General features: G+C 64.8%; 1 protein-coding gene across 1 annotated transcript; it reads right to left on the reverse strand.

The window, feature by feature from the left end:
* Positions 1-7,476: 7,476 nt before the first annotated feature.
* Positions 7,477-10,000, reverse strand: DIRAS1 (DIRAS family GTPase 1). The gene is made up of 2 exons (XM_088526827.1): positions 9,905-10,000; positions 7,477-8,279 (listed from the first exon to the last, which is right to left on the reverse strand). The coding sequence occupies exon 2, from the start codon at positions 8,254-8,256 to the stop codon at positions 7,660-7,662; it is 597 nt and encodes a 198-aa protein (XP_088382953.1). The 5' UTR covers positions 8,257-8,279; positions 9,905-10,000; the 3' UTR covers positions 7,477-7,659.
* Between the last annotated feature and the right edge of the window lie 1,200 nt (positions 10,001-11,200).

Genomic DNA, 11,200 nt, shown 5'->3' on the forward strand with positions numbered 1-11,200 from the left:
AAAACAAAGTCCGAGATTAACCACACTTCACCTTCGGAACCGCTCCCGTCTCACAAGGCGCACATTGAAAATTAACCTGGATTATCATGCTCAGCCTTTTGGAGCAAATCTGGTGTCACGAGTCTGGCTGTGACACTGGTCGGTGGCCTCGCGGGTGTTTCGGAGGAGCAGCAGCAGCACAAAACGCGATCGGTGCAACCGTGCGCCGCGGGGAGCGTTTGCAGCAGGTACCAGCTCGGAGGTCGGCTGCGGATGGGAAACGTGGGAAGGAGCGTTGGGAAGAAACTTCAGACCCTTCAACTTGAAACGCTGAAAGTGCAAGGAAAACAAGGGCCGTGTTGCATAAGGGGCCTTTGGGCACCAGGAAGCAGAGAAGGGCAGATAAAAGTGGATTCTTCTATGTGACAGCAGTAGACACGGACAGAGGGGACACGCGGGGACAGGACAGGGCAGCCCGGGACAAACCTCATCTGCCCAAGACCCAGGTGCTTCCTGCAGGTCTCCAGAGCAAAGTCTGGCCCCTCCGACCCTGCAAACCGCTAAAAATTCAGCCATTTATCCTCAAAAAAGCAAGAATGTGACAAATCACACACAGAAACACATGCCCCTCTTGAGCTTTCCTGGTTTTCCCTTATTACTACCACGGTCAGATCACACAGCAGGAACAAAGTTTATTTACATTTTCCTCTAGTTTTGTTCCCTTCCCATTTCAATTTCTTTGGATGTTTTGCACATCAAGCTGGGAAACCCATAAAGGAGAGCGATACCTCCCTTGGGCAACAGGCCAGGGCACTAACCACACACAAAATGCCAAAAAAACAACCCGACTCCGCAGCTTAGGAATTCCTGCTTTCACTATATCCCACTATATGCCAAGGATCCCATGGAGACGGGAAGATTCCTGCTCCGTGGCTAAGCAGATTAAACAATTTGGATGATACTTGAGCAATTAGAGAGCGCTTGCCACTTCAAAGTTCAAGCATCAGATCTTCGTATCTCGATTCCTTTGATTTCTTGGGAACATGGAGAAACCGGTACTGGCGCTGCCAGGCACCCGGAGCAGCACCCTGGAGCTACGGCCGGTCGGAAGGACTGGAGAGAAGCGGCTTTTTCAGCACGTTTTAGCTTTGGGATCTTAGTACCTCGCTCCGTAACGCAGATATGAGAATTCTGACGGGGTTTGAAGTAAGAGCGTTTTATGAGGCCCATTTTCCCCTCTCTCACTCCACCTCCTCATACGACGATCCCCAGCAATTACAAACCCTTTCTCTGCTCTTTATGCCACCATCCTTTTTGGGTCATCCTGCCCCACAGCCTTCCCATTCCCCAAGTGACAAAACTGCGGGATTATCCCCCCTCTCGTAGCCCAACGGCCAGCGCGAGCCGCACTGGGCTCTGCACAGACCCCCGTGGCCCTCCAAACCCGAGCTCATCCCCAGGGGGACCGAGACACGTCCCGGTGACAGCCCAGGCTCTGCCCTTCGCCTCCTCCTCCCAACCGCGTCACAGGAAACTTCCCGCTAGCCGCTATTCCAAGCGGCTATTCCAAGGCTTGCACAAAACAGGCCATTCCAACGGCAACCGGCCCTGGCAGGCGGCCAGCGCGGGGCTCGGCACGCTCGCTGCCGCGCTAACGGGACGGATTTGGCAGGAAGAGCCGCGATTCCTCCCACGGCGGAGCGCGACACGTCCCGTTACGCTCCTCCGGCGGTCGGAAGCGGGGCTCCGTGTTTGGTGCCGTAAAAGCCACGGGTGTTTTGGGAACGCCGGAGCGTCCCGCTCTCCAGGAGCGGGATCCAAGGGAGCAGGATCCGGGCGCTCCCCTCGCCCCCGGCGTTCGTGAATCCGCGTCGTTATTCCAGGCCGTTCCGAGCGCGCGGGAGGGCGGCGTTGGTCTCCGTTTGGCAGATAAGGAAACGGGGCAGGAAGGCAGCGGCTGGGCCAGCACCGGGGAAGCCCGAGGAGCAGAGAACAACCCCGAGCACCAAACCCTTCCTGCCCGGTTCGGGTCCGCCAAGCCGGCCTCGCTTCCCTTCCTCCACCTTTCGGGAGGAATAACGCCTTCCCGAGACAATCCCAGATGCCAAAAAGCATAAACCACGCTCAGTAATATCGCTTCAATACTACATGAGGGATTAGAGAGAGGGAAGAACGGTGCCTCCTATGCAAATCGCTCAAATCCACAACAATACTCGAGCCACACAAAAGAGCTATTTCCATTTCGTTCGCAGCTACAGATGGCAGAAGAAACCCCTGCAGACAATGGGCGCTGTTTGAATGCATCGATCCAGCTCTTTGGGGCTCGTTGTTGCCCGTCCTGCCTACAATCAGAACACATTAAACAATGCTAATGCTATAGGGTCAGAGAGCTCGCGTTCATGAGCTTTTTTGACCGTGCAGGTGATTTAGGAAAAGAGCTTAAAAGCAGCATGTGAAGGAAAGCAACCAATTACCTCCAAGACCTCAGGTTTACTTACAGACTCGGACTAAATATCAAGTTACTGCCTGCTGTGGTCTACCACAAGTCAGCGTTTCTACCGGTAATAACCACCAGGGTTGCATTTGTCCGGGTCAGTTTTACACACAGCCCACAGCTCCAAACAAACCTGAAGTTGCCAGTTTTACCAAACAAACCAACAACCCCCTTACGGACAATTCATGGCTTTAAAAGCCCCGATAACTTTTCTGCCTCACCTATAAGCAGCGGTGCAGAACGTATCCTGGAGCAGAACATGGTCCTCCCACTATCCATTTGTTTTTTAAGGTTACACCTGAGAGCAACCACCCAAAACAGAGGTAATTCCTATAACGACCCCATTTATCTGCTCCAGCTGTGCCAAGAAAACCTGTTGAGGAAGAAACCAGTTGCCATCCTCAGATGCCAGACACGCTAACGTAACCCCTGGTCCCTGTGCATCCTTCCCTTCCTTGGCCTCCTAAAAACACTTGTCCCTCGCAGCTTCTCATTCCAAACACCTCTATTTAGATGCACGGGGGGTTCACGCATCCCTCTCTGCCTGCAGCACCCGCTGCCTCCTTCCCTCTCTCCGCCTCGGTAACATGGAAGACGCTGCCCCTCCGTACGTGAACCCGCGCGCTGCAATTCCGAGGCCTCCGGCCGCTGCCCGGGGCGGCGGGCAAGGGCACCGGCCATCGGCACCGGCCATGGGCCCCGCTGCCTTTTCCCTCCTTTCCGCAACCCCCCGGCCGGTACCGGGGCGGCCCGGCCGATACCCCTGTGCCGTGAGGGGGGTCCCCCCGCCGCGGGGCACCCCGTGGGCGCAGGGAACCGCCGCAGCCCCCCGCGTCCCCCCGGGACCCCAGCGCAGCTCCAGCCCCCCGGGACCCCCCGCGCCTCCTTCCGCCGAGCGCCCCCGGAACCCCCCAGACCTTCTCCTGCCCCCCCAAGCCCCTAGTCCGCCCCAAACCCTTTCCCTCCCCACCACGAGACCTCCAGGGCCGCCCCAAACCCTCCTGCCCCCCGCAAAGCCCCCCAGAACCCCCTCCCAAACCCTCCTCCCCCTTCTCAGGACCCCCAAACTCTCCTCAAGCCCCTCAGGGCCCCCCAGTCCCTTCTCCCCCCGCCCCAACACCCGCTTCGGCCCCGACCCACCCAAGGGCCCTCGTACCGCCCCCCCCCAGCACCCTCGGGGCCTCCCGCCCCGCCAGGGCCCCCCGGTGCGCGCGGCGGGCAGGGCCGCCCCGGGGGCGCCGCCAGGCCGCGGCCTGCGCCGCGCTTCCCCCCGCGGGCCGCGCCCCCTCCCCGGCACCGGCCGGGGCAGGCGGCTCCTCCTCACCGGTCTCGGCGGGGCCGGGCCCCGCGGCGGGAAGGACGGAACGGGAACGGGACCGGACGGGCCGGGAGCGGAACCGCCGCCGCCGCCGGAGGCACCAGGCGCTGCCGCGCAACGCACCGTGCTACCGAGCGCCAGCCGGGCACGGGCAGCGCTGGCGGCCCGCGCGCCCCGCCCCAACGCCGGAGTGGCAGCTGCGGGCGGCCAATCGGCACGGGAGAAGCCGGGGGAGGGCGGGACTAGGCGCAGACACAAAGTTCGGTTGAGACGGAGGCGCGGGGGGGAGGGCGGAGGGGGTGAGCGGCGGCGGGCACAGCCAATCGGGACGCGGATAGGGGCGGGGATATGTAAATATAATGTTAATATTAATGAGGGCGCGCCCCGGGGTAGGGGGCGCTCTCCCTGGCTGCACGTGGTGACAGGGGGCGAAGACCCGGACCCGAACCCGGACGCTGCAGCCCAGGGGCCGAGATGGGGCTATGCAGGGGCCCCTCCTGCCGTGCAGCCCCCTGTCCTGCCCTCCCAGACCCTGCGAGTCCCCCCAGGGCTCCTGCAGCGCTGCCAGCCCTACCCCTTGTCCCTGTCACCCACAGCTGGGGACCCCCGGGAAGCAGGGGCGATGCTTTGGTGGTTCAGCCTCACTGGCACGGCGCTCCATTCCCGGCACAAGGAGCATGATCCGTGACACATGGAGCATGGTGTATGACACACGTCAAAAGCGTGCCTGGAACGGGAATGGGAACGCGCAGCTCCGGGGCACCAAGCCCGGGACCCGGCAGCACTTCCCTTGCTGCAGAGCAGGGAGCGAGGGGAAAACCCAGACACGGGCCGTAGCAGCCAGCAGCGGGACACGGCGCCAGCGGCTCCCAGCACGGCCGTGAATGGAGGCTTTGACTGTGCCCAGCTGCGGCCCGGGGGACAGACCCGGCTGCGTCACCAGCGTCACATGTCTGGGTGCCTTTGTGGTGCCTGGCAGAGCCTCAGCTGTGCCATGCCCAGGCAGATCCCGTCCCATCCCGTCCCATCCCGCTCTGGAGGAGCCCTGCAGGCTGCAGTGCTGCGACGCGTTCGGGAGAAAAAAAATAATAATCCCGTTAGCGGAAGAAGGCTGATTTTCCCTAATCCTGTTTGCTCCCATATGCCCTCACCCGGCGGCTATAAGCTGCTTTAGCCACAGCCGGGTCTGCGCCATCGGAGCGCAAGGGCCTGCGGGAATGAGACTTCCCGACGAGGCAGCAGGATACCAGGCAACGGGGCCGGGAAAGTCGGAGTCACAGCAAGAAGCAGTGTCACCTGCTGCGAGCACGAGCATCCCCCCAGGAACAGCATCCCGGAGCATCCCCAGGAGAATCCCTGGATAGTGCCAGGAGCATCCCCAGAGAGCCCTGCGCTGCAGCAGGATCATGGTCCCCAGGGGTGAAGATCCCTCCTCGTGGAGCAGGACCCCCGGCCTCACCCCCGCGCCCCATGACAGCAGCTTCACCCACCCGGGTGGCCCCGCGCTCCAGAGCAGCCACAACCTGCAGCCGAGGGAGGCGGTTTCCATTCGAGCTCCCCTTTCCATTGGATTAGGAGATGGAAATGACAGGAGCAAAGGGGCGAGGGGGCCAGGGGAGGTCGGAGGCCGCTGCAGGCAGAGCCGCCGATAGCGGGGAGAGCTGAAAGCTGAAAACGGAGCCGGGCCGGGAGCAGCCGAGTAGGGAGCAGGGAGCGCTCGGGCAGGGAACGGGAGCGTTTGGGCTCCGAGCGCCGCGGGCTCCCCCGGGGCAGCCGGGGCCGGTGCCGGGGCCGCTCCCGCCCGCGCCCGCCCGCGCCGCTCCCGGGAGCCGCTGGTTTCCGTGGCAACGGGCGGATGACGCACTCGCTGCTGCCACCCCCTCCCCACGGAGCGCGGGGGGGCGGCGGGCTCCCGTTCCCGGGGGCTGCGGGCCCGGCGGGGCGAGCGCGACGAGCCGCACGCGGCCGCCCGCACCGGGGCACGCGCACGTGCGCACACGCGTGTGCACATGGATGCACGCGGAGGAACATGCATGCGCACACACGCGTGTGCACACGGATGAACGTGCATGTGCACATGCTTGTGTGCACATGGGTGCACGTGGATGAACATGCACATGCGTGTGCACATGGAGGAACGTGCACACGCGTGTATGCACATGGAGGAACATACACGTGCACACGCGTGTGCATATGGATGCACGTGGAGGAACATGCATGTGCCCGCGCGTGTGTGCACACAGATGTACCTGGATGACCATGCACGTGCACACACATGCACATGGAGGGACATACACGTGCACACGCGTGTGTGCACACGGCTGCACGTGGATGAACACCCACATGCACATATGTGTGCACGTGGAGGAACATGCATGTGCACATGCGTGTGTGCACACAGATGTACCTGGATGACCATGCACGTGCACACACATGCACATGGAGGGACATACACGTGCACACACACATGTGCACACGGATGCACGCGCATGAACACACACGTGCACGTGGAGGAACATGCATGTGCACATGCGTGTGTGCGCACAGATGTACATGGATGACCATGCACGTGCACACACGCGTATGCACATGGATGAACACACACGTGCACACACGTGTGCACGTGGTTGCACATACATGCACACGTGAGGAGCTGCGTCCCCTCCCCGCCAACCCCGGGCTGCGGATCCATCCAGGGCTCCCTCCTGCCGGGCCCCAGCGGTACCGATGTGCGGGGATGGGATGGGATGGGATAGGATGGGATGGGATGGGACAGGATGGGATGGGACACGGAGCGCGGGTGCTCCGCCGCCCCGCGCGGCGCAGGACGCAGCAGCCATTTCTCATCTCTTTATTGAAGGAAGACTATGTCTAGAGTAAAGGCTACATCGCAACGTCACCTTGTCCCCTGGTCGGTCGTGTTGTAAAAAGCCGGTGATGGGGGGAGCGGGGCGCCGCGCACCCTTGGGACGAGGGGCTGCTGCGGGCGCCCCGGGGACGGGCTCAGGGGAACGGGGCGAGCGGGACTGTGCCGGGGCGGGGGGGGGACCCGGCGGGGCCGCCGCGGGACACGGCGCCCATCACCCTGGCGCCAGGGCTGGGGGCGGGCGCCGGAGCTCGCCAGGATTGTGCTGGGCAGGGCCCACGGGCCCGCGGCTTTTGTGCTTGGGCTGGCGGCTCCGGCGGCCGCGGCACCGGGCCGGGAGGGTGGGGGGGGACCCGAACTGCTGCCGGCACCGGGAACAGGATCGGGAACAGGATCGGGAATAGCGCTGGGAATGGCACCGGGAATGGGACCGTCCGGCACTCAGCCCCTCGGCTCCCAGAGGGGAACCCGCCCCCGTCCCCATGTGGCCCCCAAGGTCCCGTCCCCGTTGGCTGCGCAGGTGTCCCCGGAGAGCAGCCCGGGCGCCGGTGCTGTGCCGGGGGGTGCGTGTGTGTACGTGCACGTGTGTGCACACGCACATGTGTGTGCGTGTGCACATGTGTGTGCATGCGTGTATGCATGTGCATGCGTACACACATGTGCGTGCATGTGTGTGTGTGCATGTCAGTGTGCGTGTGTGCGTGCGCACACGTGTGTCCATGTATGTGCATGGCTGTGTCCGCCCCCCGGCCTTGCGGCACCGCACCGCGTGGGGCAGGCGCCGTCCCCCCTGCGCTGAGCCTGGGACCCCCCGTCATCTCCGCACCCCGTGTCCGCCCGCGGCTCCCGGTGCTCCCAGGGCTCCCCGTCTTGGCGGCCGCCCGGCGCAGTCACAGTGATCGCGTGGAGGGCGAGGGGACGGGCCCAGCTTCAACGCCGATGTCCGGACTTGGAGGGGGGAGAGGGGCGAGCCGGGAGCGGGGCCGGGGCCAGTCCGGGGCTCTACATGATGCTGCACTTGCCCTTGATTTTGTCTGTCCTCTTCTGCTTGCTGGAGCGCTTGCCGTCGATGGTGAGGCTCACGTTCCTCCTCTTCTCCAGGTTGAGCAGCTCCTGGAAGAGCTCCTTCACGTTGTAGTTCATCTTGGCCGAGGTCTCCATGAAGGCGCATTTCCACTCCTTGGCCATGGCCTCCCCTTCGCGCGTCTCCACCTCGCGCTGCGTCTCGTCGCACTTGTTGCCCACCAGCATGATGGGGATGCTCTCCACGCTGCCCTTGATCTGCACGATCTGCTGGTAGATGGGCCTCAGCTCCTCCAGGGACTGCTTGCTGGTGACGGAGAAGACCAGGATGAAGGCATGGCCCTTGGAGATGGACAGGCGCTGCATGGCCGGGAACTGGTGGCTGCCCGTGGTGTCGGTGATCTGCAGGGTGCACACGCTCTTGTCGCAGCTGATGACCTGGCGGTAGGTGTCCTCGATGGTGGGGATGTAGGTGTCGCGGAAGGTGCCCTTCACGAAGCGCAGCACCAGCGAGCTCTTGCCCACGCCGCCCGCGCCGAACACCACCACGCGGTAGTCGTTGCTCTGCTCCGGCATCCTGCCCCGAGACGCGGCCGCCGCTGCAAGGAGAGCCCGGAGCCGCGTCAGGGCGCGCGGCCGGGGGCTCCCGGCCCCCCTGCCCGCGTCCTGCTGCCTCCTCCTGCCCTCGAGCCGCCCGCCCGGGCGGCAGCGCTCGCTATTTTTACCAGCCGCTCGCTGCGGCCATATGGCCGGGCCGTGGCCACCGGCGCAGCAGCTGCGGCCGAGGCTGCCGGCAAAGCGCGCGGCGGGGGGCGATGCCGCCGCGCCGCTCCGTGCCGCGCTGCTCCGTGCCCTGCGTGCTGCTCCGTGCCGCGCTGCTCCTCCTGCCCGCTCCCACGGCAGGGACGTGGGCAGGGAACCGTGGCCGCGGCACCGCGGGGCTCCGCAGCGGCACGGCCGGGTCCTGCCTTCCTTGCCCAGCGGCCGCGCGGGAGCAGCAGGGGAGGCCCCTGTCCCAGGTCAGGCAGGAGCGTCACAGCCCCGGTGCCAGCGTGGCCTTTAGGGTCCTTTAGGGGACCCTGCTTAGTGTCCAAGAGCGCTGGGGTCCACGGCTCCCTGTCCCGGCCACGGCTGCCGGATCCGGCCCCTCTGCACCGCGGCCCCGGGGTCCGGCTGCTGCAGGGAGCCCTGATCCCTGCAGTGATTCCCAAGTCCCACAGGCCCGGGGCAGTGCAGGGACAATCACCCCGGCGGATCCCAACGCTCCAGAGGCATCGCCGGGAGGATGGGAGCAGAGCCAGGACCACGGCTGAGCCGGAAACGGGAACGTCAGACTGCGGCTGGGGCCTCCAGAGCTGCTCCCCACGGACACCCCCTGTCCCCTTGTGCCCAGCAGGTCCCTGAGCCGGGATGGAGCCTCCTCCAACCTGGGCCTGACCCTGCCGGGGGTCTCTGCTCCCCCCGCGCTGCCACCAGATGGGGACACCAGCGTGGGGGCGGATGGAGGGAAGGGGAAGGGGCAGGAGGAGGCAGGAAAGAAGCAGGATGGATGCAGGGAGAAGAGACAGGAGGGAGGCAGGAGAAGGAACGGGATGGATGGAGGGAGAAGGGACAGGATGGATGGAGGGAGAAGGGATAGGATGGATGGAGGGAGAAGGGGTGGGATGGAGGCAGGAAAAGGAACAGGATGGATGGAGGGAGAAAGGACAGGATGGATGGAGGGAGAAAGGACAGGATGGATGGAGGGAGAAGGGACAGGATATACTGCAGGGAAGGGGAAGGATGGCGGAAAAGGGCAGGATGCAGAGAAAGGACATGGTAAGGGCAGGAGAAGGAGTAGGATGCAGCAAGGGAAGGGGCAGGATGGGCAGAAGGGCAGGAGGGAGAGAGGGAGAGGGGCAGGATGGAGGCAGGAGGAGGAGGATGAAGGGCAGGATGGAGGCAGGAGGAGGATGAAGAGCAGGATGGAGGCAGGAGGAGGATGAAGAGCAGGATGGAGGCAGGAGGAGGATGAAGGGCAGGATGGAGGCAGGAGGAGGATGAAGGGCAGGGCAAGGTGGGGCAAACCCGGGCCCGTTATCGGCTCCGGCCGAACCGGAGCTGGAGGGAGGGGGGGGAGGGGGCAGCCCCACCGCCCGGCCGTGCCCTCCCCGGTCGCGGCCCCCCCGCCCGCCCCGGCCGGTGCCGCCCCGCGGGTCGCATTGCGGAGCCGCCGCCGCCTCACCGTGTCCTGCCCGGGATCCGCCCTCGGTGCGGGCTGCGCGGCGGCGTCAGCGCATGGCCCGGCGCGGCGCGGAGCCTCCGCTGCGGCGGGGCCGGCCCGGGGCCGGCGGGCGATGCTGCGGGCCCGCCCGGGGCGGCGGGGGCGGCCCGGTTGGGCTCGGGCGGCGGAGAGCGACGCGGGGCGGTCCCGGTTCGGCTCGGCTCGGTTCGGGGCGGCGCGGCCGGTGCCGGTGGCGGGGCCGGTGCGGAGGCGCCCGGCGCGGTGCGGCCGCTGCAGAGCCGCCGATCCCGCCCCGGCGCCCGCCCCGCCCGCCGCGCCCGCCCCGCCCGGGGCCGGTGCGAACCCCCGGGCAGCCCCCGCCGCCACCGGGGCCGGAGCCGCCACCGGGGCCACGCGGACACACGGGCGGGGAGACACGGATGGGGCCAGGGACGCGGATGCAGAGGACACAGACACAGGGACACAGGGATGGGGACACATGGATAGGGATGGGGACATGGATAGGGATGGGGACATGGATAGGTCCCCATGCAGACTGGAGCACCCCGAGGGGACAAGGACACGCAGATGGGGACACACAGGTGGACACATGGACAGGGACGGACAGGCACCTACGGCTGTTGCTGTCACACGTCCCCCCTCACACACATGCACACGTGTGTGCACAAGCACAGACACACGGACACGAGTGACACGAGGGGCTGCAGAAGCCTCCAAGGCCCTGGGGGTCCAGGCCAGGCTTGGGGACACCCTGTCACCTGCGCTGCCAGCCGGTCACAGCAGCTGCGTGTCCATGAGTGTGCACAGACGTGCACGCGCATGCACAGATGTGCACACGCAAGCGCACACACGCACACATGTGCACACACAAGTACATGCGTGCACACACGTGCACAACTGTGCACACACATGCACATGCATGCACACACATGCACGCATCTGCACAGCTGTGCATGCATACACGTGCACACACATACACAGCTGTGCACATGCGTACACACTTGTGCACACACATGCACGCATATGCACACCTACACACACTTGCACACACGTGCACAGCTGTGCACACGCAGGCACACACATGCACATGTGTGCACATACGTGCACAACTGTGCACACCACATGCATGCACACACATACACAGCTGTGCACGTGTGTGCACACGCGTGCACGCATGTGCACATGCAGGCACACGCAGGCACACACATGCATGTGTGTATGCATGCACACACGTGCACACACATGCACGCATGTGCACAGCTGTGCACACATATGCACACACATGCACGTGTGTGC

This window comes from Tinamus guttatus, unplaced genomic scaffold (genome assembly GCF_059628265.1).
Source record: "Tinamus guttatus ecotype Peru unplaced genomic scaffold, ASM5962826v1 Tinamus_guttatus_pri_ptg000254l, whole genome shotgun sequence".
Taxonomy (NCBI): domain Eukaryota; kingdom Metazoa; phylum Chordata; class Aves; order Tinamiformes; family Tinamidae; genus Tinamus; species Tinamus guttatus.